The sequence below is a fragment of the Diceros bicornis genome, chromosome 19 (assembly GCF_020826845.1).
Source record: "Diceros bicornis minor isolate mBicDic1 chromosome 19, mDicBic1.mat.cur, whole genome shotgun sequence".
In the NCBI taxonomy this organism is placed as follows: domain Eukaryota; kingdom Metazoa; phylum Chordata; class Mammalia; order Perissodactyla; family Rhinocerotidae; genus Diceros; species Diceros bicornis.
Window position 1 is genome coordinate 28,970,912 of NC_080758.1, and position 26,482 is coordinate 28,997,393.

General features: G+C 54.8%; 1 protein-coding gene across 1 annotated transcript in view; it reads right to left on the minus strand.

Moving 5' to 3' along the window:
* Positions 1-1,272: 1,272 nt before the first annotated feature.
* Positions 1,273-26,482, minus strand: part of ANGPT4 (angiopoietin 4) — a 42,129-nt gene continuing 16,919 nt past the window's right edge. The window contains exons 2-9 of the mRNA XM_058563020.1: positions 21,788-21,943; positions 20,174-20,295; positions 17,024-17,256; positions 13,244-13,359; positions 11,043-11,144; positions 9,183-9,349; positions 3,666-3,796; positions 1,273-2,702 (exon numbers count right to left, since the gene is read on the minus strand). Coding sequence (XP_058419003.1) covers positions 2,542-2,702; positions 3,666-3,796; positions 9,183-9,349; positions 11,043-11,144; positions 13,244-13,359; positions 17,024-17,256; positions 20,174-20,295; positions 21,788-21,943 — 1,188 coding nt within the window. The 3' untranslated portion in view covers positions 1,273-2,541. The remainder of the gene's footprint in view (positions 2,703-3,665; positions 3,797-9,182; positions 9,350-11,042; positions 11,145-13,243; positions 13,360-17,023; positions 17,257-20,173; positions 20,296-21,787; positions 21,944-26,482) is intronic.

The following is a 26,482-nucleotide window of genomic DNA, read 5'->3' on the forward strand; positions in this document are numbered from 1 at the left end:
GGAGAGAACCATGCCTTTGCTAGAACCACGGGGACAGGGGAGCTTTCTGTCCTAGAGATGCTGAGCTGGGAGGACATGAGCCTGGGGCTTGTGGGGCCACAGGGGTGGACAGGGGACGTCGTTTGAGTCCCTGGATCTAACTGTGCCTGAATCCACCCCTAGACCTCCTGGTATGTGAGTCAATCAATTCCTTAGGAGAGTTTCTATCCCCTGCGCTGGGGAGTCCTGGCATGGAGGAGGATGGAAGTGAGAAGGAAGGATGACTATTTAAGAACAGGTGTCTGAGGGTGCCCCAAATCAGCTTCTTAGCCTTTTTTAGGAAACTGGAGTGCAGTCAGGGATTTGGGGCTTCGCCGCAGGCAGAGGAGTCTGTCCCGGGGCCCACACCTTTGCCCTCACCTCTCCAGCATCCAGGCAGCCTACAAACTCTGCAGCACAAACATAAACGCTGGGGATACAAAAGTAAATGCTTACCTTACCTGGGTCCAGGAGAAGGGGTGAGGCGCACCCCACTCGCCTCTCTGGGAACTAACATTTATTAGGCACCTGCTTCACGCCAGGCTCTGTTAAGAGTTGACATACGGGTCTCATTTCCTCCTCGCCACAGCCCAGTGAGGAGGGAGTGGCATCATCCCCACTTCACAGACAAGACAATCGAGGCCTCGAGAGGCTGAGCCACTGGCCTTGAGTCCAAGAGCCGGAGCAGGTCTGTTTGACTGCAAAGGCCCCGCAGTACCATATTGCACACAGCAGGTGCTAAATAAAGGCCTGTCAGCAAATACTGTGTAAGGCTGGGTGAGCCCTCTGGGCCAACCTGCCCCTACGTACTTCCCCCTCCTGCCTGAAATGCCACCATCAGCAGCCACATCCCTCAGTTTTCCCGACGGAACTCAGCGTTAACCTGCGCTGGCTCTACTCGGGATTGGCGGAGGTGACTCAGGGGCTGGGCAGAGCCGGGGCGGGGGGGGGGACACGAAGGGGCCTTGTTCCCACCGCCCCAGCCTAATCCAGGAGAAAAGCTTCTGAAGCCAGAGGTGCATCCTAGCCATCCTGGCAGGGCCCAGGTGTTAGCTGAAGATGCCGGGACTGTGGTGGCCTCATCAGGGCTGAGGAGGGTGACACAGTGAGGGGTGGTGCCAGCGTGGCTGTGGCCCCTGTCTGACCCCGCGCTCTGAGAGAAGCTCACGAGGAGCCCCTGGTCTCACGAAAAGGCCCAGTCTCCCCCACACTCCCTCCTCCCGCGGACCCCCAGCTGCAGCATCGCTGCTGGACGAGGCTGGAGGAGGGGCTGGGGTTCCAGCTTGGAGGGGAAAGATCTAGACTGGAGAGTGGTGTTCTGCACAAGGCAGAGTGGACAGTCCCCAACAGTGCCTGAACTTGAGCCAGGGTGAGCCAGGGTTACAGGGAGAGCTGAGGGGCAGCCCCAAGCAGAGATCCGGCTTCCTAGGGCCAGAAGGAGTCCGGGAGGACACCAGCCCACAGCACAGACAGGGAACTTAGTCCTAGACCCTTCTTCAGGGATGGTGTGTGTCTGCTTTAACCCAAAGCTTCCTTCAAGCTGTTTTTAGAGGCTGTTTGAGACCTTCATTGTAGCCAGAAAGGGTGAGTGCAGATGGGGGTAGGGGAGGGGGCCCTGGACCTCCTCTTCAGGACGTGCGAGGACCAGCTTTTCCAAGGGCATCCACAGCCCTGAGAGATGCTCTGGGATGAACAGGGCCCATTTTCAAATAAGTATATTTGGAGAAAGCTGCCCACTCTAGCTCCTTCCCGGGCGGTCACAAGGCACATGACCACATTAAAGGCTCTGACAAGTCCTGCAGCCAAGACGGCCTGTTCACATTGATTTAACCTGGTGTTTCCCTCTCTCACTTGATCATAGGTACTTCTAGAGGGGAGCCTGAGTTCTTCTTTCTGGAACACATTCGAGGACACGCTAGGGGTAAAGGAATCCCTCTTAGATCTCCTGAAGCCCCTGAGAGACCAGATCTGAGCTCCAGATGCTGGGGCCGCAGAGGGGTGGACAGTGTGGGGGGAAATAGTGATGCCCATTCTGGGGTGGACGCTGCCCTTTCAGCCGTGAACAGAAGTTCAAGGACGTCACAAGGCTGAGAAAGCTTGGAATAGATGACCTTCCTACTAACCCCAGGGACAGACTCTGGGCCTCCAGCTCTGCAGTCTCCTGCCTGTAAATACCTTCCCACCTCCTGAAATTCCACCATTAGTCATGTGTTCCTTTGAGGAGCCAAGTTAAGTCTGTTCTCAGCTCATGCAGGGTACTGTGAGCCTCAGCAGGCAGGAGACGGGAGGGAAGAGGAGAGAGGCACACCGCAGAGGCAGGATCCCCCAGCACCTGCCATTTCACAATGAGGGGCACAGGGAGGTGGCTGACTCCTCTGGACTCCTGGGGCGAGGAGGGCTGGCTCAGGAGACCCAGGGGGTCCCGGACAAGCCCTGGCCTCGTGTCCTGTGTTTGTCCAGCTCGTCTGGGCGGTTCCGAGCCCCAGCTCTGCCTGTGGTCAAGCCTCCAGGCGCGGTTGCCCGTCAGATGCCCGCGGGACGCACCATCATGCGAGTGGCGCGCAGTGAGTAGCTGGGGCCCTGGAAGTAGTGCCAGCGGACGCCGTTGAGCTTGCGCACGTGGTGGTGGGCCGGGTAGTAGATGCCATTGAGGTTGGAGAGGCCGCAGGCGTCAAACCACCACCCTGAGGGGGGGGAGGAAGAGGCTCTGGGGAGGTGGGGGCCCAGTGGGGTGAGGGCAGTCCCCCACCCGAAAGACTAATCAGGGCTGTTGCCTCCTCCAGGAAGCCAGCCCCTGGATCCGAGGCTGAGTGGGAGAGGGCATGGGGGGCAGGAGACTCCTCTGCTCAGCCTGGGGCCTTGGAGTGCAGCTCTCTGATGGTCTCCGTGCTTGTGTCTGTCTCTGTGTGTGTCTCTCTCTGATGTCTCTGTCTCTCTCTTTGATCTCTGTTGTCCTGCCTTTCCGGGTCTCTGTCTCTCACACACTGTGTCCACCTGTCTTTTGGTGGTCTGCATTTCTCTCTCCATCTTTCCCTCTGTACTCCTGTCCCCGTGTAGCTCTCTATCTTCACTGCCCTATGTTTGGTGTCTGGTGTCTCCCTCGACTCCATCTGTCTCCATCTCTCTTGTCTCCGTCTGTGTCTCAAGAGGTCTCTCTTCCTATCTCTGTCTCTCCCACTCTGTCTGTCTCTGATTCATTCTCATCTTCCACTCTCTGACCTCTGTTCCCCCCAAAGAACACTGCCTGAGCCTGAGTTGGCGGGGAGCCGCCCCTCTGCCCCTGCCTGGTGTCCCCCATGTTGGTCCTGCTTGGCCTGGGGGGTGGGAATTCTCAGGCCTGGGGTTGGGACTCATGGGGCATGGTGCCTCCTGGGCCGCACCCTCAGTGTTCCTCTGGCCTGGTCTCAGGGGAAAACTGGTGGTGCCCGTTCTAGGAGGAGGTGAGACCCTGGAAGGGACCTCAAGGACTCGGTGGGGGAAGGTATGGATGGGGCACAGCCAGGCCAGCCCGTGGGTGGGGGAGACCCCGACCTGCACCCCATCCCGAGAAGCACCGGGCTGCACAAGAACCTCAGTCGGGAGGGAATGGGGGTGTCCAGCCAGGCGAGCCTGTGGGTAGGCGGGGCTCTCCCCCACCGCGCACCCACCTCCAGACAGCATCTGGGCGCACTTGCAGAGACAGTTGTCGTTGTCTGCGTCACGAGTGCTGAAGTTGGTGCCTTGCAGGACCAGGCTGCTCTGGCGCCCTGCTGAGCCGCTGTACCCGCTCAGAGAAAGCCTGGAGGCCACCCGGAGGCGGTGATAGGAGAGGGGCCCAGAGTCAGGTTGGGGCTGGTGCAGGAAGGGCCTGCCCAGGAGGCTCTGTCCCAGGCTGGGGCTCCCCTCTGGTTGTTAAGGGAGGGGGAGGCCCCAGCCTGGGGTGCCTGGGCTGTCTCTTCTCTGGAATTGCCCTCCCTGCCTGCTGCCTCCCAGGGACAGAGCACCTGCTGTGTGCCAGGCCTCTCATCTCACTGAACTTGAGGCATGGACAGGAGTGAGAAGATCATGATAATACTAATAATGAGGCCAACGTCTAACATTTTTAAAAACACCTACTATGTGCCAGGCATTGTTCAAAGTGCTTTACATGGGGGTTAACTCATTCTCATTTAATCCTCACAACACCCTTATTCCCATTTTACAGATGAGGAAATTGAGATCCCAAGAGCCACAGGAGCCTGCCCAAGGTCACAGAACGAACGAGAGTGAGAGCCAGATCCCAGCCCAGTGTGGCCTGACTTGGGAGCTGTGTGCATTTCCCTCCCCAGCCCCGTCACACCTCCTCACATCCACCCACCTCCGGGAAGCCTTCCCTGACCACACTAGTCCTCATGGATCTGTGCCCCGGGGCACCCCTGGCCCTGCGACTTCCACATCTGCTGCCAGCTGGGGAGGGTTTGTATTTCTCTGCCAGGCTGTGAGGCGTGGTGGGCACGTCCAAGCCTGTGTGATGACTATGACCACGAACTCTGGGGGCAGAACACCTGGATTCAAGTCCCAGTTCTGCCACTCGTCAGCTGCACGACCTTCGGTAGACTGCTTCGCCTCTTGGCGTCAGCTTCTTCATCTATTAAAATGGTAACGATAGTAATATTGACAGGGACAACCTCATTCAGCTCCTGTGATTGGATGAGCTCAGTGTGTGATGAGTCAGAGCAGGGCAGGCCCATGGTAAACGCTCAGCACATTTAGTGCTGGTTGTTATTCGTCTGTCCTGTGTTCCCAGCCCTTGGCACACGCTGGCACAGGCTTCCGCTGAGCCTGGCTGGAGAGCGTGTTGGGTGCCTGTAGCAGGGGAGGGGCGGCCCTGGCAGCTGAGGTGGGAAGACGGTTTAGGAGCAATTAAGAAGGTCCTACGGGTGGAGGCAAGTGGAGCCCAGATGCAGCCTGGGCAGCTCAGGGCAGCACAGGGCAGCTGCTGTTCCCCAGGGCAGGGCCCGGGGGGATGCCCCATGGGATCCAGAGGGTGGGGCCCGGGCATGTGGCCTGGCTCAGTCCCTGCACCTCCCACTCATGGGCTCTGTATGTCTGTGGTGAGGCAGGGGCATGGCCTTCAGGGTCCAGAGGGCTGTGGCCAGCCGTGAAGCCCCAACTATGTCCTTAAACGTGCCACCCTGGGCTCGCTTGACTGGTATTACAAATCCGCCTGCCAAGAGGCCCGCCTGGCCAGGGGCTTCCCGGGGTGGGGACCGGCAGGCTGGCCCACCCGTAATGAGGTCCTGGCTTCTCCTTGTGGCCATTGAGGGCCCCTGGAGGTTTCTGTGACGTCAGTTCAAGGCCAGGCTCGGGGCTCAGGCTGAGGTTTGGGCTCACATTAAGTCTGGGGCTGCGAGCTCCCAGGGCTGGACAGAGCTGACGGGTCTCACGAGGCCACTCCAGCAGCACCGGCCCCTCTACTGTCCCCAGGGCCTCAGCTCAGACTCTGCCTCTCCTCCCCTCCCCCCTGGGAGCCAGAAAGGGGATGTGAGACCTCTGACAGACCCTCAAGTCAGGCACCAGGAAACCCACTGGATCTGCTGATCAGATGCACCTGGAACATGTTCACGGCTCAGGCCCGGGGAACCCAAACACACAAAGGAGTCTCTGGGGTTCCCCAAGTTAGACACACGGCTGTGTTTTCCACATGTCCATATATCTGTGCGTGGGTCTGTGTGTCTGCAGTGGTGAGCATCCGGACACGATTCTTCACACCTGCACGCCCCTCTGTGTCTGTTTTGAGTTTGTGCAACAATATCGACAGTGGGTCTGAGTGTGTTCTAGAATCTGCTCCATGCCTGGGATTGTGTGTGTGTTGATCTTCGAGGGCTTCTGTGAGGCACATTTGCACATGTGTCTGGGTGTGTGTTTGTGCTTGTTTGTACAGCTATGCACTTCTGTGAGTCTGTGTGCTCTGTAGGCCAAGTGTGTACCCCAGGGGTGTGGTGAGCCCTCCACATGTGCATGTGTGCTGTGTGTGTCCCTGTGTATCTGCGTGTATCTCGCACTTGTCATTGGGTCTGGGGGTGTGGGCGCCCCTGGGAGGCAGATGCCCTGTGTCTGTGTGTGCCTGTGCCGTGCTTGTGCCTCCCCCGTCCTCCCCATGGGCTGCCTCCTCTGCAGGCTTATGCATGCACCCCAGCTGGGCTCCAGAAGTCCCCCAATATTGTGTCTGACAAATGTGGCGCCCCTGCTGCTGACTGCCCCTGCTTCGCCGCCTCTGGGCTTCCCTGTGGGGATTCTCCTCGCTTCACCAACCGGCTGACTCTGTACAGTGGGGGCACAGGGACTAGCGTCTATCCTGTCACTCTCCTCTTGGTCTTCTCCGGCATTTTCCAGGCCCTCCTGTGCTTTCCAGGATCTCCACCTTCAGTCTCCCAAGCTTTTCCTGAATGAGCGGAGACTCTTCTTATGATCCCAGCAGCCCTTGAAAAAGTCTTGCTCAGGTTGGGGTATCTGTGGCCAGCTGGCTGTCAACTCTCTCTCTGCCTTTTTTCAGAACATCCCCACTGCCTGAGATGCCCTTCCTATCCTCTCTTCGTCTGGAGAATGCCCACCTTCTATAGGTGTCACCTCCTCCAGGGAGCCCTCCCTGATTGCACAAGCATCTCTGTGCCTCTGTGCTTTCCCCTTAAGCAGCTCCTCTCTCCCGGGGGTATAGGATTGTCTGTGGACTCGTCACCCCCAGACACACACAACACACTGGGCTGTGAACAACTTTGAGGGGTGGGGCCCAGGTCTGATTCTTCCTCAAATGACTAGTTCCAGCTCATGCCTGGCACAAGGCGAGTGTTCAATATACTGTTATTATTTAGGGCTCTGCAGTCGGTCAAGTAGATGTGGGCCCTTAGAGGCCTGGGCGTAGTAGTCTGGAACCACGGGCAGGGAGCTCACATAAAAAGCCAGAGGCAGTGCGTCAAATTCACATATGAGAGTGTGGCAGGGAATTCCAAATTTAACATACATATGTATGTTTGTCTAGATGGACAAAAGAGATATACATAGATGCAGAAATATTATATTTCTGTCTCTGAATATATTAGTTGTATATCTCCAACATTTATTTAACACTTACCATATGCTAGATGTCTTTCAACAGATTATCTCAATTATGAAATAGATATTATATTTTACAGATGAGGAAACTAAGGCACAGAGAGGTTAAGTAACTTGTCTAAGGTCACGATGCCAATAAGTGGTAGAGTCGGGATTCATACCCAGACAGTCTGGCTCCAGGGCTGGGTTCTTTTTTTTTTCCCTTGTGAAGAAGATTAGCCCTGAGCTAACATCTGTCGCCAATTCTCCTCATTTTTGCTGAGGAAGACTGGCCCTGGGCTAACATCTGCGCCCATCTTCCTCCACTTTATATGGGATGCCGACACAGCATGGCTTGACAAGCAGTGTGTTGGTGCGTGCTCAGGATCCGAACCCTGGGCCGCCTCAGCAGGGCACGCGCACTTAACTGCCACCAGGCCGGCCCCAAGGGCTGTGTTCTTTAGTGCAATGAAATACTTCTCTGGATATTTCTTTCCCAAGACAAACGGCAGATCCTGGACTTAGGGCCACAGAAGCTGCTGCCCAAGAATTGGGTCAAGGAGATGAGGCTGAACTGCTACATGTACAGGAGAGATTTAAGAGGCTCCTCTAGCTTCCTGCTATGCACAGTACCAGGCACTGGGGACGGGAGCTGAAGTGACCTCACACAGAGCAGGCCAGCCACGTGTGTGAAGGGCTGCTCGGAGACGCGATTATAATATTATCTGCAGAGCATTTACTAAGGGCCAGGCACTGTGCCAGTGCCCCAAGTGCAGCATCTCATGCAAGCTTCTAGCACTGTGAATATGGGAGGTATACACAGGGTACCCATTTACCAGATGTGAAGGTGGAGGGACCTGTTCAGGTCACTCAGGGAGAAAGGGACAGAGTCAGGACTTAAGCCTCGGCTTTGGTGGTCAGTGGCTTAAATAGGAGTCAGCAGGGCGTTGTGGCTACTCACTGGTCAGCTTGAGGAGTAGGGGGCATCTGGCTCAGCCCAGACCCAGGGGATGTTTCATTCAGCTCTGAGCCTTGCAGTTTAAGGAGGAATATTATCAGATTGGGGTGGGTCCCGTAAGGAGGGATGTCAGAACCACCTCGCTGGAGGAACCAGGGGCACTTAATAGAAGAGAGTGGGGTGGAGACCCATCATTGAAAAGCCCCCAGAGGAGGAATTAGGCATAAGGTGCAGGGGGACAGAGTCATCAGGGATTCCTTGGGAGGAAGTGACCTCCCCATCAGTGGAGGGATTCCAGCATGGCTGGATGGTGACTGATTCTAGCATCACATGAAGAACCAGATGACATGTAAGTCCTTCACAGCCCAGTGAGTGTGAGCCTGTGAATTCAATTCTGTCCTGGTTCAAAGATAACCAGGACCAAGGCTTATCTTCAAGATCCTTGAGTTTCTCAGAGGGGCAACATCATGTAAACGCCGTGAATTTTGGCAGCAGGGAGACCTGAGCTCGGTGCCTCAGTCTCTACATCACTACAAGAGGTACAGTAATGCTTACCTTGGAGTGTTGTGGGGAGGATTAAATGGAGTAATGTGCCTGGGACACAGTAGGTGCTCCATAAATGCTCCTTCCTTCTCGGGAACAGAGCCAAGAGCCAGGCTGGGGGGCGGGGTGAAGACCTTGATGATTTTACAATATACTTATATTTAAGCCCGTCCTGCAGCTAAGAAGCAGAGGTGCGGAGAAGCCAGAACCTTGACTCGCCCAAGTTCACAGAGTGAGCTGGAGAAGAGCCAGAATGAGCCCAGGTCCCCCGATTCCCAGCCCAGGGACCTTTCCACCTCACCCCACAGCACAGGACAGGCTGGGCAAGTCCCCTCCCCCCTTCTGGGCTTCTATAAAATGACTGACTCAGGGTGATGACCTTGGACGGCCCCTTCCTGCTCCTGGGATGGTGGCGTCAGTGACCTCCTCTCCACCCCACCCAGTGGCCGGACGTGCTGAGTGCTAGCCAACCAGCTCCAGATCCCATGACGTGCACCCAAACGGGGGACAGATGGTAGGAACAGGAGACGCCCAGGGACTGCCCTTTGGTGCAGACTCTGTAGCCCTAGCCCAGGGGCCCCAGCCCGCCCACCAGCATGGGCCCCGAGCCCACCTGTACAGCTGCCCCTCGCTGCCCAGCTGGAAATGCTCATACTGCGCGTAGGCTTCGTTGCCCTCCCAGTCTTGCAGCTCCACGCGCAGAGAGTAGGCTGCCCTGCTGGTGAGCTGGTGCACCACTTCATTCCCCAGCCAGTGCTCCCCGGCTGGGTCACCAAAGCCCTAAGGGGAGGAGAGGATGACGTGGGCTGCATGCCCAGGAGGGAGGCTACATCCCTGGCTGAGGAGCTGGGCTGGGCCAGGCTCCGGGGCTACTTATCCAAAACCACCTTGCCTAATGACCAAGCTCATGAAGTACAGTGTGGGCAGGCCTGGGGGTGGGAGTGCCCCATCTCCTAGAGCAAAAAGACTACGACTTTTGTCAGTGTAAAGTCCTGTTAAAAATAATCGAAATCACATTTCTATGAAGCTCAAGAATAGGCAAAATGAATCGGTGGTGATAGAAGTCAGAATAGTGACTACTTTTGGGGAGTATTGACTTGGAGGGGGCACAAGAAGGGCTTCTGGGGTGCTGGAAGTGTGTGCTTGTATATCCAGCTTCGAATGGTGGTCACATGGGTAATACATATGTAAGAATTCATTGAGTTTACACTTAAGATTTGTGCACTTAGCTGCATGTATTTTAAATCTCAATAAAAAATTGAAGATTTTAATCAGATGCATAAATCGTAGAGCAAACTTTGTTCAGTGACATGGCAGGTACTGCAAAATTTCAGCAACATAGACTGGGAAAGCTAAGAGCATTGGGAGTCACCATTGTCCCAGGGTGATGGGAAACCAATGCCCTTGGCCAGAACAATTATTCAGCACCAAGGACAGCAGCACACCTAAGACGCCCCACTTCCCATTTCAGTCATGCTGTGCCGCTGGTTTCCTAATGGTTAATGTTCAGCACTCTTTTGTGTATTTCTGCATCTGACCACCCTATTTCTCTTTGCCATTTTATAATTTTATTTATTTATTTTTTCCCCCAAAGCCCCAGTAGATAGTTGTATGTCATAGCTGCACATCCTTCTAGTTGCTGTATGTGGGACGCAGCCTCAGCATGGCCGGAGAAGCGGTGCGTCGGTGCGCACCCAGGATTGAACCCAGGCCGCCAGCAGCGGAGCGCGTGCACTCAACCGCCAAGCCACGGGGCCGGCCCTGTTTGCCATTTTAATGATGGTTTAAAACCCAACTGGTTTAAGAATACTCATAGCTTAACTTGGTATTTATTTTAAAGCATTTATCAAATGAACAGCAGGCAGACACAAATAATAATATTGTTGTATTTCTGTGTATCTTTTTCTATTTCTCTTGCTTTTGAAAACTTTAAGAGCTTTTAAGTCAGCTTGCCAAAATTCCTGTATTCAAAATTTAATTAAAAAATTGGAAGACAATCGGGCACTATTGCTCATCTTGTAAAACGCATGGGGTCTTTGAGCCAACAATTCTGCATTAAAGAATCGCCCTTGCAGATGTGGTCACATACGTGTCCAAAGACAAGGACATTCATTTAAGCGCTGCCGCCAGGGGTGGGCGGGGGAGACGACTTTTTTTCTGTTCCCTTTTTTTGTGTTCTTTAAAACTTTTTAGCAATGTACATGTATTATCTTTCCAAAAATTAAGACAAAAATGAAGTTAAACTTTCATTCTTAGGATATATATCAGAACCTGCAAAAAGAAGGTTCAGTTCCAGGTGATAGGGTCTCCTGACAGGGAATGTGCCTGGGCAAATCTATTTGAAGGTGGTTGGTTTTAGGTGGGCTGAGTTTTTTCTGGGAAGGGTTGAGGGCAAACCAGTCCCCTGCCTACAACCCCCCTCCTGCCCCAGGTTTTAGGGCCGAAAAGCCCCTCCCCAGGGCAGCAGCGTTACCTGTTTGTAATCCTTCCAGTTCCGCTGGAAATTCACGCTGCCATTCTCACGGCGCTGGATGAGGGTCCACCCACCCCCATTGGCCTCCATGTCACAGAACACCTAGAGAGAATTGGGTGAGAGGGAGTTGGAAGCACTTGGAGGCAGCCAGAAGCCAGGTCTGGGCTGGCCCAAGTGTAGATTTGGCTGACAGAACCTCACAGAGCAAAAGGTGAACCTGGAGGTCAAGGGCATCAGAAAGATCCAGGTTCAAATTCCCCACCTGTTGTCATCATGTTTCTAAAATGGTAGGCAAGTGATGCCCTCTCAGAGCCTTCCTTTCCTCATTTGTCAAATTACCATCTTAATACCTTCACCTTGTTGTGCCTCAGTTCGTCATCTGCAAACTGGGGTTGCTGTGAGAATTAAACGAGATGAGTCATCTAGAGAAGTGAGCCTGGCACTTTCTAGGAACTAAATAAATGGAGGCTCTTCACTCACTATTATTGCAAGGTTGCTGTAGGGATTAAATGCTGAGAGGTGTAAAGTGCTCGGCACACAGTGTAGATTCAGGAAATGCTCTTACATTCAGTGGACAAATGTTTTCTGAGCACCTACTGTGTGCCAGGCTCCATTCAAAGCACTGTGGATGCCGATATGGAAAAGACACAAAGAGTTCTCTCTCTCAAAGAGCTTCCTTCCATCACAATCACATCTTTCAGTCTAAGCTTTGTTCACTTTGTATTACTTTTCCAGCCAGTTCAGTACATGTTCAATGTTCAGTGAGGACAGACTTGGTGGCTGGCCCTGGACTAGATGAATCAGAGATAAATCAACACTTGGGGCTGGCTTGGTCTGGAGGAGGCTATGATGGGGAAGGCAGACTATGGATTATGAACAGCTATTTGGGCAGCTACAAGGAGAACCCCCAAGAAGGAGTCACTGGGCAACCCTGGAAAGCTTCCCAGAGGAGGTGGCACTGGAACAGGGCCTTGGATGATGATGTGCCTGCCAGGTAGAGATGAGTGGGAATGGCATTTCCAGTGGGGACAGCAGCAGGAGTAGAGGCTCTAAGATGGTAAAGGCCTGCTCAGGGAGACAAGACAGTGGTATCTATTGTGGGGGTAGCTGAGGGTACAGGAAGGGAAACTGAGGCCCAGAGACGGGAAGGGACTTGTTCAAGGCAAGTGAGAAAAGTAAAGCTGAGGTTTGAGCCCAGATCTCTTGCCTCCCAGGCTAGCTCTTCCCTCTCTATCAGTGTTCCCAAATTTCAGCCATTCATAGTTTCCCGAATTCCACCATAGCTGAATTTACTTAATTTAATATAGCCTATTTACTTAAAAAAATGGTGTCCTTTTTTTCAACTTAAATAAATACTCTGATTAAGTATATTTTAAAAGGAAATCTTATCAGTACCACAAAGGGAAAACTAGTAATATTTGCTTTTATTCAGATAATTGTAAAAATGAATATAATGAAAACAAACTAGTGTTGCAAAATTCCGGCTAGAAATTGAGGGCCTGATCTCTCTTTGTTACAAGGGGAGTTTAGCAGGTGTGCAAGGAGTGTTAAAGAAATTCTGGAAACAAATGGAGCCATTCTCCTCGATATATTGAGACAGTTGAAAGGAAACTGAAAGGGAATTATGAGGTGGGAAGACTGGCTACTTGTTCTCCATGCTCATCCACTTCTGGGCCTGGCCCCCAAACCCACCCTCCTGACATCCGCACTTTCCCTTGACCTCGCCCCCCATCTGACAACTGCATCTCAAAGCTCAGAGCAACCTTGGGAGCCACTCACTGAAGATGGTGGGGCCTCCATCAGGCCCGGTCCCTGATTTCCCACGTGGAGCAGAGCCCCCATACCTGCCTCCAACTGGACTATAGGTAAACTAGAGATAAACTTCTCTGTGTTAAGCCCCTGGCATTTCAGGATTTATTTGTTATTGCAGCTAGCATTACCTGAACCAACATAGAACTATTTCCTGCTATTCCAACTAAAGGCATCTCTGGAGAAGATGCAGAAGGATGTACTTCCAACTTTGGGAACTTTTGCTTTAACCCCACGATCTGACCCCTCACTGAGTTGGGGCACCAGAACGGCCACCCCATGTGCTCTGGTATCTCAGATGTTGGACAAAGCCTGAGCTGATGGGGGATCTGTCTGGGAGGCCCTTGGCTCAGCACCCTCTGATAGGCTCAGCCCCCGGGAAGCCCCCTAACCTTCCTGGGCCCCGTCACATTGGCCACATGGATGGTGTAGATGCCACTGGCATTGGCCCCGAAGCGCTGGATCTCTGCACAGTCCTGGAACACCTGCTCGGCTGCCCTCATGGAGGCTGCAATGGGACAAAGCAAAAGGGATTGGAGGTGAGCTAAGGAGAGAGGGAAGGGGCCAGGTGGGAACTCCTGCCTGCTCTGTGCCAGGTGCTGGGCAAAGGGAGATGAATCAGACCTGGGAAGGTTTCCTAGAGGGGGTGACAGTGAGCTGGGACCCGGATAAGGAGCAGGAGTCACCCAGGTGGAGAAGGGGAGGGTGTTCCAGGCAGAGGGAAGAGCATATGCAAAGGCTCTGGGGCGGGAACAGTCCTGGTGTGTGCACGGAACAGGGTGCAGTGAGGGGAACTGACTGAGGCCAGGGAGGGGAAATGACTTACACCGTGGGAGCGGAGCTGAGGCCCGAGAGCTCCAGCTGTTTGATGAACCTGGAGGAGCAGGGCGAGGCTGGGACAGAGAGGCTGGGACAGCAAGGAAGGAGAGAGGAGGCTGAGATTTCAGCCTTGGACGCCAGGCCAAGGAGCCCAGACTGTGCCGAGGAAGAGCACGCTGGCCAGAGTGTGGAACAGAGACTGGAGAGGATGAGACCCAAAGCAGGGAGGCCAGAGATGAGGCTGCTAGAATCTTCTGGGGGAGGGTAATTGGGGCCAGAATTCCAACGAGGTACTTCCCCATTTCACAGACCAGGAAACTGAGGTCCAAGAGTGAGGTAACTGGCCCAAGGGCACACAGCTTGGGGACAGAGCCTTCCCACTCTCCAGGCCTTTGTCTTTGGAGCTCCCTTGGGTGGGAGGCCCTGGTCCCCTCCACAGCCCATCCCTCCAGCTGGATATCCTGGCAGCCCAGGAGGTGGTCCCGCTCATTATGCCCTCGCTGGGAGCTGACCACTGGCCTTAAAGGCCCATGGTTCTTCCCTCTAGAGAATATTAACCTAATGACAGAATCCCACCAGGGCCCTGGAAGCCTCCAGGCCTGGCCTGAAAAACATGACCGCTGATAAATCAACTACAGGGTATTCACATCCCCTCTCTGGCTCCCTTAGTGGGATCCAATCAGAGGGTTGGGCTGTAATTCCACCAGAATCCAATCTCTGGGTAGGTGGGTATCCAGGGATAGGGCTAAAGTTCCAGATGGATAGGTATCCTCACCAACGAGGAACCAGGAGGCTACCAAGGGGCGGGACTTCCTGTTTTGGCTTCACACTTGCGCCTGGATCCTGGGTCCTGGAGCTGGGGCACCTGTGCGAAGGAGGCTGTTATTCTCAGATTACAAATGAAGTGACTAAGGACCCAAATCCAGCCCCGCCTGTGCACAAATGTTCCCTGGGCAGGGTCTCCATGGCCCCACCTGTCAGCCCCTGGTCTGTGGGGAATGGGAGTCTAGCCAAGCACAGGAAGGTGCTGGCCTCAGGCGAGCAGGGACAGGCCCAGCTTTACCCAGGCGGGCGAGGGCAGAGCTGGGAGTTGGCCTCACATCCCAGCCTCCCTTCCCAAGGCTCTGTGCACTACTGTTTTCCTTAGTCAACAACATAGCAATGACGACAACAACAATAACAATAACAGTGAAGTACCCACCATGCATTGTAGTGTGTCTCAGCCAAGTACTGCCGGGGCAGTTTGGGGCCAGGAAAAATATTTTCAGGGAGCATAAGAGTAAGGATGGACTGGTACTGATATGCAACATCGTTTGGCCCCAGCCTGGGCCCCCTCTGAGTCTCTGGGCTGGTATTTTGTACCAGATTTTTCCCCCTTTTGGCCCTAGGCACTGTGCTCAGCCCCTCCCTGTGCACAAACGCATCTGATCCTCTGTGAGATGGGTGCTATTATTATTCCCATTTTATAGGTGAGGAAAATTGAGGCTTTGAGACGTTAAATGACTTGTGCAAAGTCCCACAGCTAGTAAGTGATGGGGCCAGAGCTTGAACTCTGGTCCATCTGAATGCAAAGCCAGTGTCCTTCCTACCACCCACCCCCTGGGTCTCCAACACCGAGCCTGTGTAAGGCCGGCAAACAGACCACGTTAACTGATGCTGCTTCTGATACTGTGCACGGGTTAGGTCTTTTCTCCCCATGTCCCTGTCCATCTAACCTTCCGAATGCCCTGAGTTCTCCACTCTTGGCCAGCCTCCACCAGCCTAGGACAAAGCTATGCAGAGAGGGGTGTAGCCTTCCTGCTGGCTTCACGGATGCCTGGTTCCTGGGCTTGTCTCTGTTTGGTGACCAATCCTCTTTCAGTTTCTCCATTTACACAGGGCGGGAAACACGACTTGGGAGTGCCCTTCCCTGGAGACAGTGGGGCAGGAGGACAGGGCGTTCGGGCAAAGGGTGCCCAAGGCGAGGTGCGCGGGACAGCCTCCCACCCAGACTGGTGAGCAGACATTTGACCACAGCTGGGACTGGGTGAGCGGTCAGCCTATGGGGAGGCCTTGGGCCCAGGCCCCATGCCTTGGGCTGAGCGACAAGAATCCCACATGTGGAATGGATGTAGGGAGCCTCACCGCCAGGGCTCTGCACAGGATGGTGACGGGGTCAGGTCTCTCCCCATCTCACAGTTTGGAAAGTATCCGGCTCTCCCACCTCATGCCTCACACCTCTACCCAGCAGGGCTTGCCCAACTTAGATGGAACCATGGTGCCATCCTCTGTCCCCAGATTGCTGCCAGCCACAGGGCCCGGAAGCCATCACTACTGCTTGAGTCCTAGTGCCTTTCCAGCTCCTCCTATGGCGACCTGGCAGCAGGCAGAACCCTTTCCTCCGTCTTGCTCTCTCACCAAGCCATTCTCCACTCCCTGCTTCCAATCAGGCTTCCTAAAACACAGCCCCACCCTGCTCGACACCCTCCTGCGGCTCCCCACTGCCTCAGGTTAAAGCCCCCTCTCCTTAGCCCAGCCTTTTAGGCCTTTCACGGTCTGGAAACTTCAGGAACACTGCAAGCAGAGCAGCTGGCACATAGTAGGCACTCAGCAAATGTGCATTTCCTCCTCCTTCCCTCAGAGACCCACAGACCGCAGGTGGGGCACTTTTGCAAGAGACCATGCGGCACCACTGTGCTATTCACAACTGTGTCCCCAGCACCAGCACTGGGCTGGCACACAGTGGGTGCTCAGTAAGTGTTTGTTGTCTGACTGATTGAAGCTGGAACCCGGAATGCCTTGGCCACCCCCAGTGGGCCCCATTAGAAGGAGCCAGGGAAGGCTGGGAGCTGCCAGGGCCGGGGATGCCTCCTCACTTCTGTTTGGCCCTCTTGGGCGTAGAGGCAGGGGCGTTAGGGTGAGAGAAGTCCTCGGGGAGCATGGAGTCCGACCTCCCCATTCTATAGATAGGGAAACTGAGGCCGGGAGGGGTGGGGTGAGCGCAAGCAAGTGGAAATGAAGGGTGGATCCTGGAACTCAAACCTGTCAGTCTGGTCTAGTGGTGTCCTTGTTACCACCATCACCTCCATTAAACAGATGGGGAAACTGAGGCCAAGAGAGGGACGGCGCATGCCGGAGGTCAGTCATGGAGTCAGCCAGTAGAGTCTGGATTGGTTCCTCTCAGGACTGTTGTCGTCACCATTATTATTATTGTTTGTGGTTATTTCTACTTCACAGTCGGTGGGAGAGGGGCGAAGGCTTCCCCCCGGTGGCCTCCAGGCCCTGGAGTGACCCCGGGCGGGCGGTGAGCAGGGCCTCTCCTCTCCCGCCCTTCTCCCGCCCTCCTCCCGCCCGGGGCGCGCCCGCTCGCTCACCCGGGCCCTGGCCCACGACGCGCACCAGGCGCTGCACCGACTCCAGCAGCTGGTGCTGCTGGCGCTGCAGGAGACTCGAGTTGCTGCTGGCGGCGCGCAGGCTGCGCTCGAGGCCGGCGAGGGCGCCGTTCTGGCGGCCCAGCAGGCGCCGCAGCCGCTCCTTCTCGCCGCGGAGGCTGGCCAGCTCCGCCTGCTGCTGCGTCTCCAGGGCCTGCACCCGCGTCTCCAGCGCGCTGCGGGGCGGGGGCGCACAGAGGTAAGCCCGCCGTCCCCACCGTGCAGTCACACTCGCGCGCTGTCCCCTGCGTCCCGGGCTGACTCCGCGGTCAGACCCGCACTGAGGCTCAGAAGGGTAGAGCGTTCCGCCCGGGCTACACAGCCCGGAGGGCCGTGCCTACCCACGGCACAGAGTAAGGAGGGGAGGAAAGAGAGACCAGGCCCTGGAGTAAGATGGGTTGGAATCCAGTAGGGGAAAGAGGTGGAGGTGGGAGGGACATGCCAGCAACCAGGTAGCCATTATTAAATCCCAAATATGCTTGCCCTTTGACGTAGCGGCCACTCTCAGAAGATAACCTCCAGGGAGCATGGGCAAGAACGCCCCATGCTAGATTGGTTGTAATAGGGAAAAATGAAACAGTCTAAATGCCCAACAGCCAGGACTGGCTGAGCCTGTTCTGTTTTGGTGTCCCTGGAAATGTTCTGGAGCCGTGAAGAGGAAGGAGGCAGAGCACGTTTGCACAGAGTTGGAAGGATGCCCAGGACTTGGAGTGGAAAGCCCTGGCACATGAACACCTCTAGTCTAACCCCACATGTGGGAAGATAAAACAGAGAGAAAGAAAAAAGATATTAATGTAGGGACGGCCCGGTGGCGCAGCGGTTAAGTGCGTGCACTCCACTTTGTTGGCCCGGGGTTTGCAGGTTCGGACCCCGGACGCGCACCGATGCACCGCTTGTTAAGCCATGCTGTGGCAGCGTCCCATATAAAGTGGAGGAAGATGGGCATGGATGTTAGTCCAGGGCCAGTCTTCCTCAGAAAAAAAAAGAGGAGGCTTGGCAGATGTTAGCTCAGCGCCGAACTTCCTCACAAAAAAACAAAAAAAAGAAAAAAGAAAAAAAGATATTAATGTAAATGGAGAGGGATATGGGTGAACTTCTAGGAAAAGATGTGAAAAGACACGTGGAAGGACACAGTGGTGCCTGTGTTTATAGAGAAAGTGAAGAAAACCTGCAAAGTCGGTTACTTCTGCAGAGCAGGTCGGAGTGATGGCGATGGAGAGGAGGCTGGGGGAGGGGACCGACTTTCCCTTTCATCTTGTATAGGCCTCTATTGTCTGATGATGTAACAAGCATGAGGCATTTTTGTAATGACTTGGGGACAAAAAGGGGAAAAGTTTTAAAAGAGAAAGAAGCTTTTGACTCAGATCTTCCACTTTAGGCGTTTTACCGTCCAGATTTGCTCACACGTGTGTGCAATGAGCTATGGGAACGTTATTGTCACATCACTGGGTGGAGTGGTAAAAGACTGGAAGCGTCCTCAATACCCACTAATTGGGAACTGGGGAGATAAATTCGGGGACAGCCATACAGCGGAACATGATGCAGTGGGAGAAAAGAATGAGCAAGTGTGTCATGCAGGTATAGAACCATTTCCAGGACAACTGAAAAAAAGACAAGGTGCAGAAGAGCGGCATGCTACATTTGGGCTTAAAAAGGCCCAAAAAGGGCCTATACATACCTGTGTGTTTGCATATTCATAAGAAACCCTGGAATATGAGCTTATAGATGTCAGCTCCGCGAGGAGAGGGATTTTTGTGTATTCGTTCACTTCTGTAACCCCAGCGTCTATAATAGTGCCTGACACATGGTAAGAGCTCAAAAAATAATCATGGATTGAATAACCGAAGGACATACGAGAACTAGGAACAGGGTGACCTCTGCTTGGGGGGGGCGGTGGCTGAGGGAGAGGGGCAGGAGGGAGACATTCCCCTATGCATGGGGTTATGCCGACCCCTTCTCCAGACTAAGAAAATGAGTCCAGCCAGGGCAGAAGAAACTCCCCCTGGGCCGCACATTATGCCGCAGGAAGAGAGAGATTTTGGGCACACTCGGATTCTAGAATTCTGGCTGTCTCCATGGGCCAAAAGCTTACTGTCGACACCCTCCATCTTCACTGATTTCTAGGCACCTGGTGCCAATTCAGAGTGAGTGCCTTGGGATGAGGGAACCAGAATACGAAGGTGGACAAGCTATTATTAACTGCAGCCAGATCAGAGGGAGCTGGTGATCCTCAGAGCCTTATCTGGACCCAGCACGTGAGCAGCAATAACACCTCGCCCCGTGCACAGGCCTGTGGCTGCTTCAGTGTGTGGACAGGCCTCCCCCGGCACCCTGACCTTGGCAGATTTTTCTCCACTCAGCTGGAAACCGAGATGAAATCAGCCTCGGATGTCTGTTTCTCCACCTTATCTGTACCCCATGACTCTTTTTCCCTTTGTAATTTAAAGGGTGTTCCCGTCACGCGTATTTGCTCATAGATGCAGAGCCTCTCTGGTGCAGGCCAGAAACTGGTAACTGCGGTTGCTTCTGGCAAGAGGACTTGGTGGATGAGATCAGATTTGTTGATTTACAAATAAGGGGATCAAATTAAAATTTACAAGGTGAATTGTATGGCATGTAAATTGTAGCTCAATAAAGCTATTAAAAATTTATAAAATAAATAAAGAAAGGAAGAAACGAAGAAAGAAAAGAAAGAGAAAGACAGAAAGAAAGAACGGAGAAAGAATCAGGGTGTCCTGAGCCCCAGGAAAATGCCTGTCCCTTGTCCCCGCCTGGGGGCGGGTAGCCAGGCCCTGTGCCTGCCTGGCCCCCAGCCCCAGCCTCAGTCCAGCCCCCGTGGCCACCTTCACTCCCAGCTTCAGTCTGGTCTCCCACCCTGGCCTCAGCCCTCACCTCAGCTCTGACCCAGTCCCCGCTCCCGCTCCAGCCCCGGCCCCCGCAGATGCTCGCTCGCTCCAGCAGCCGGGCCTGTCGCTCTGGCCCCAGCCCCTGTCCCGGGCACTAGCCCAAGTCCAGCTTCCAACACTGGCCCTGCCGCAGCCCAGCCCGGCTCCGGTGCTCACTCTGGGTCCCAACCAGGGTGCCGGCGCCCACCTGTTTTGGCCCTGCAGCCGGTGGAGCTCACGGCCCTGCAGCAGCAGCTGCTTCTCCAGCTTGTTAGTGGACAGCGAGGTCTCCAGCAGCTGGATCTCCATGCGCGATGTCTGGTTCAGGACCTGCCCCAGCAAACAGGAGGGGGAGGGGCCCACGTAAGCCCCGCGGGAGTCCTGCCCAGCAGCTGCCCACCTGCCCGTGGGCCCTGCATTCCAGACGCTTGCTGACCTATTTCCACCCTCCCGGGAGTTAGTTCCCATGGTCGTTCATTCATTCATTCGTTCGTTCGTTCACTCACTCACTGAGTTTGTAATCTCTCCCTAAATGTGCTCTTCCCCATCACTGCACGCAGTAGTTCCACTCTTCTTCCTGCTCAGGCCCCAGAGGAGTCACCCTCGACCCCCACAGCCAGTCCATCAGCAAGTCCCGTCAGCTCCGCCTTCCATATGGGGACCTGACCATTGCCCCCCACTCCGCGGCCCCCGCTCTGGCCCTGGCCTCGGTCATCTCTGGCCCCGTGTCCTCTCCAGCCTCCTCACAGGGCTCCCTGTTCCCACCTTGTCCCCTAGAGCCCATTCTCTGCTCAGCAGCCTGAGGCAGCCTTTTAAATGTGGCCTCTCTGCTTGGAATCTTCCTGTGGCTCCCACGTCACGCGGTGGACAAGCCCCAGGCCTGACCATGGCCCACAAGGCCCTGTGATGCCACCTGTCCCCATCGCCCCTCGACCCCCTGCCCCCCACTCTCCCCCAGTCACTCCAGCCACACTGGCTTCCTGGTGCGCCTAGAGCTTGCCAGTACGGTCCCACCTCTGGGCCTTTGCACGTGCTGTCCTCCCTGTCTGGAAGGCTCTCCCAGGAAGCCTGGCTCCAATCCTACTTCTCAGTGGTCCCTTCCTGGCCTCACTGTCTGAACTTGCAGCTCATGCCTTCACCCATCCCAGCACACATCCGTGTCGCTCTCTTGTCCGTGCTGTTTTGTCCGAGCACTGTCACTATCTCACATGCGTATGTTATTCATCCTGGTCGTTTTCCGGGTGCTCATTAGGAAGGAAGCTCTGTAGGGGAGGGATGTGTGCCTGTTTTGTTTACTGCTGTAAACTGGACGAGGGCACCTCCAACGGTGCCAGGCACATAGCAGGGGTTCAACACAACGTGCCCACTTGTCGGTCGTCTTTCATCCATTCACTCACTCACTCTCCCACGTACACACCTGTTCCCGCCCTCCCTCTCTCTGCTCCCAGTGCCTCCTCTCTCAGCATTGTTGGCCCCCTGAGGTCTAATGGCTTGTTTATTACCATCTTCCCCAGGAGCACTGTGAGCCGCCTGAGAGTAGGGGTGGGGGCTCTGCCACTACCCTCTCACCCCCGTGCCCAGCACAGTCCTGGCGCTGGAGTCACAGAGGCAGAAGAGCCAACCCAGTGTCCGCCTCCAGGGCTTGGGACGTGGCGGGAGACAGTTCTGTGACAGGCTCATCAGGGAGGGGCCCCAGGGGGCTATAGGCCCAGAGGAGGCCCTGACCTCACCCAGGGACAGAGGTCAAGGCGAGATGACCCGGGCTGTGAGCCAGCCTGGCCTGCCACAGGCCCCTCCAGGGCCGCCGCTCACCCTCGGGTACCTGAGCCTCCACGTCGGTCAGCTTGCGGGTCTGGGCGGTGGTCTGGTTCAGGAGGCTGGTGCCCAGCTCCAGCATGGTGGCCGTCTGGTTCTGGACCATGTGCTGCTGGGCCTGCGCCAGCTCCGACCTCAAGTTCATCTGGATGTACCTTTCTAGCTGTGGGGAGACCATGGGCTGGGGTCATGGGTAGGGCCTGGGGGAAGGCTCCTGTCCCTTCCATGTGTCCCCATGGAAGTACACAGAGCAACCAGGGAGGTTCCCTGCCAGGCCAGGCCACGGTTACCTCTTGCCTGGACTATTCCAGTAGCTTTCTCCCTGGCCTCTCTGCCTCCATCCTTGTCCTATACAAGTCCATCCTCCACTGGGCAGCCAGAGGGCTCCTGTTAAACCTAAGTCAAATCACGTTCCTTCTCTGTTCAAAACCCTCCCAGGGTCCCTATCTTACTCAGAGGAAAAGCCAAAGTCTCCTTACAACTGCAGCTTCCTCCATGACCTGGTCCCTGCTACCACGCTGATTCCCTCTTCTAGTCCTCTCTCCCTCATTCTGTGGCAGATGCACTGGTCTCTATGACATCCCTCCAACACAGCAAGCATGTGCCTACCTCAGGGCCTTTGCACATGCAGTGCCCTCTGCCTGGAAGCCTCCCCCCCACCCCCATGTGCATGGCTCACCCTCTCATGTCATTTCAGGTTGCTTCCCACCACTTATTGCTCCCCGACTTTATATCGCATGTTTATCTGTCTGTTGCCTGGTTCACCTTCTGGAACGTCAATTCCATGAAGCCAGGGGCTTGGTCTTGCTCACCACTTTATCTCCATGTCTAGCTCAATGCTTAGCACACAGTAGGTGCTCAATAGATACCTGTTCGATGAGTTGATGGAAGAGGGGGAGCAGCAAGGGTCAGAGCAGAGCCCCCAATATCACGCCTGTTACCCAGTTTCCCAGGGGGAGCCAGCCATCAGGGAGTGGGGACGCATCTTTCCCTGTACAAGGGTTTTCAGATCCATCTGCCAAGCTGAACTTTCTATTTTCTGGCCCCCTTCCTCTGCCAAACGGGGCTGACCCGGCCAGTCTCCAGGGGTCCTCCTGGCTCGGATGTTCTGGGATCCGACAAGCTAACATTCATTTCTCTGACAGGGTTTCTCTCTTTCCCAGGAGCAGGAGAAGCTTGTCTGGCGCGAGACCAGGATCAAGCTGCAAAGGTGAACAGCGTGTTCTCAGGGCTCAGTGCCCGCGGGCAGGGAGCTGGCGCCCCCCCTCCGCTCCCTTCCCTTCCGCACACAGGCTGGCTCTCACCAGCGTCCCTACCCCCGGCCCTGGCTCCTTTGCTCACCCTCTGGCTCAGTCTTCCCGGAGGTCTGACAGGGCAGCTCCCAGGCTCCCTGGGAGGACTGGTGCTCCCCGGGGAGAGGTGGTGACCTTGGCTGGGGGGGCCAGGGTCCAGCTGTTTCCTCCTTGGTCTCTTCTCCCCTCTTCCATGTCAACTGTCTGCTCCCATCCCTTCCTCCCCATCCCTTCCTCCCCGCGAATGCTTATGAAGGAGCACGTACGACTGTAGTGCAACGTCAAATCCTGAAGGGGGCGCACGTGGGCGACGCTGGTATTGAGAGCAGTGGTTCTCAGATTGCGGTCCTTGGAGCAGCGTCACTCCGGAGCTTGCTGGAAGTGCAAATTTCTAGGTCCCACCCTAGACCTACTGAATCAGAAATTCTGGGGTGGCTTCCGGCCCTCCAGGTGAAGCTGATGCTCGCTCAGATGTGAGAACCTGGGGTGTACGGGTCACAAGGGACTGAGCACCGTGGAGACCAGCACATCCGAGTTTCTCAAGCCTTTGTCCCCTTGGCCCTTTCCTTCCTCCCCGGCATCACCCCCCACCCCCAACTGTCCCCTGCAACACACAACGTGCTCCAATAGCTCCTGTCTAAGAATTCAAAAATATATATATATCCTGAGCCCACAGCGCCCTCCAGCTGTCTCTAATTTCTCTGCTCCCCTCAGTGACGAAACTTGGACAAGTTGTCTCCATATTCTCACCTCCATGCCCACCTTCACCTTTGAAAAAAATTTAATAATATTATCATGGTGTACTTCACACAGACAGAAAAGCGTAAAGAACAATATAATGAAATCTGTGTATTTACCACACTCAAGAAAAAATATAAACCAGACTGTTGAATCCTATGCCCCACTCCCCCGGCCTGTCTCCCCAGCCCCAGGAGCCCCTTCACTCTTTAACTCGCCTCGTGGTGGCCTCCTTGACAAGGGAGGGCCAGGGGACACTTCTATGTCCCCTCTTCCTCTCCATCTCAGCGCAGGAACCCAGATGGCCACGCCCTTTTTCTGGAAGCACTTCCCAGATGCAGCCTCTCCTAGTTTTCCTCCTACCCGCTCCCCTGGTCACACCCTTCTGACTCCCCCTTCGCCAGGCTCCCACATGTTGGGGGGCTCTCCTGGCCCAGTCCTGAGCTCTCGTCTCTCTGTACATTCTCTCCCTAGGTCAAGAGTCCTTCATGGGGGCCCACAGGGTCTGTGAGGAGAATTCAGGTTGTCTGTGGACTTGGATGAGGAAAAAATTACATTTTTATTCACTAACCTGTAATTAAAATTTGATATTTCCTTCAATTATGAGCATAGGCCACAAACCATAGCTCTATTACGTGATCCTGCAACTTTATTACCAATAGAAATCACAAATATTTCCATATCACAACACAGGTGTTATAGTATCTTTAAATGCTGGGTTTTTAAATTTTTTTTTTAACTCATCATGACTTCAGAATTATGGACATTCTCAAACCCATCACTGGATAACGCTAGCATTATAGCACACATTTAATTTTTAATACTTTGATTACAATTGCAATATCACTGGGGATTCTTATACTTTTATTTTATGCATTTTAAAGTATTATTCTGAAAAGGGATCCATAAGCTTCACCCAGGACCAGACAGAGGCCAAAGCGTCCGAGGCCCCAAATGCGTGAGGGCCCTGTTGGAGGTGCTGCGGCCGGTCCTAGGACTTTCACATCCCTGCATGCTGACGGCACCATCTCCGTCTGCCACCCAGACTGCTCCCCCGAATGTCCCCCCAACTCGCCATCTCCACACAGGTTTCCAGCAAGCGTCTCAAGCGAAAACATCCGACATGGAACCCTGGCTCCTCAGCCCCCACCGCCGCCCTCCCTGCATGCCCACCCCATCCTCCTCTCGTCTTTCCATCTCAGTAAATGGACGCAATCTTAGTCCCCAGCCCAGACCTCATCCTTGACTCTTCTCTTTTCCTCAACTGCCACCACTCGATCCACTAGTAAGTTCTGGCCACTATGATCCTAGTGTGAGTTTCAAATCTGTCCACTTCCCTCCACTCCGGGCCAGGCTACCATCATCCCCCCAGGGCAGCTTCTCATGCTCTCCCTACCAGACCTCTATCAGCCCCCGGGGATTCTAACATGTGGCTGGCTGGGGGGCACCGGGGTGGATAAGGGTAAGTAGACCTATTCTGAGGCTGCCCTCGGACTTTCCTGTGAGTCAAGAACCTTCTGGAACCTAGTTTAAAATGCAGACTCCTAGGCCCTGAGCTTCTGCTCCACGCAGTCAAACAGCAAGTTCATTCCTGCTGTGAGACCTTCTCAGGCATCTCCTCCAAGCTTCTTATCTGTAGATGGACCGACTGAGGCCCAGAAGACTTGCCCAAGGTCACCACCTGGTGGGCTAGGTTCCAAGACTCCTTGCCCAGGGGCTTCCTCAGGTCTGCAGAGCTGGGCTGGGGCCTCAGGGTAGCTTGGGGTCATCTTGAGTGATGGGAGCTCCCTAAGCACCCTCACTGGTCCCCCACTTGTCCAGCGGCTTCAAGTGGCTGGGCGGGGCAAAGGCCTCCCATAGCTGGGGCCCATCACCCAATTTGCCACCCCCGCCCACCAGCATGACCCTGGGATGGGTAAGCTGGGCCAGACGGGCCTGGTTGGGCCAGGCTAGGGCTCTGGTGACTACTGTCGGCTTGTGTAGTAGGGGTTGGGTCTGGCCTAGGGCTCAGGTACCAGCTGGAAGGGTGAAGGAAGGATCCCAATGGAGAAACTGACGCAGGATGGGATCTGCCAGAGATGCCCCCTCCTCCACAGGATGGACCTGCCCCTTCTCTGTTACCCTCATGCTGGCAGATTCTCAGGGCTGAGATGGCGGATGGAGGCCTGACCTCCCACCACCCCTCCAGCCTGCAAAGAGGCTGATCTTTGGCCCTTGGGCTACCCCCACTCTCCCTGGCCCTGGGTTTGAGCTCTGGCTCTACTATACTCAAATTGTGGGCCCTTGGAGAAGGCTATACTTCTCTGAGCCTCACTTTACAAATCTGTGACATGGGGACAGTAGACTGCTCCTTGTTGGGGAGAGGGCGTTTGAAAAAAGCCTTGAAGGAAAGGAAAGGATTTTTGACAGGCTGGGGCTGGGGGAGCATGGAAGGGTGTTCGGATAGACGACAGGGGAGTATCTATGGATGGGCAGTCTCGGGGGCCCAGGAAATCTGCTCAAGCCTGCTTTCTCCTGCATTATCTATATAAAAAGACTTCAACATGTGAACAGATAGACTACTGTGGTCCATCCGTCCATGGACTCTACTCAGCAATAAAGAGGAATGAACTATTGATGCACAACGTGGATGAACCTCACATGTGTCATGCTGAGAGAAATAAGCCGGACTC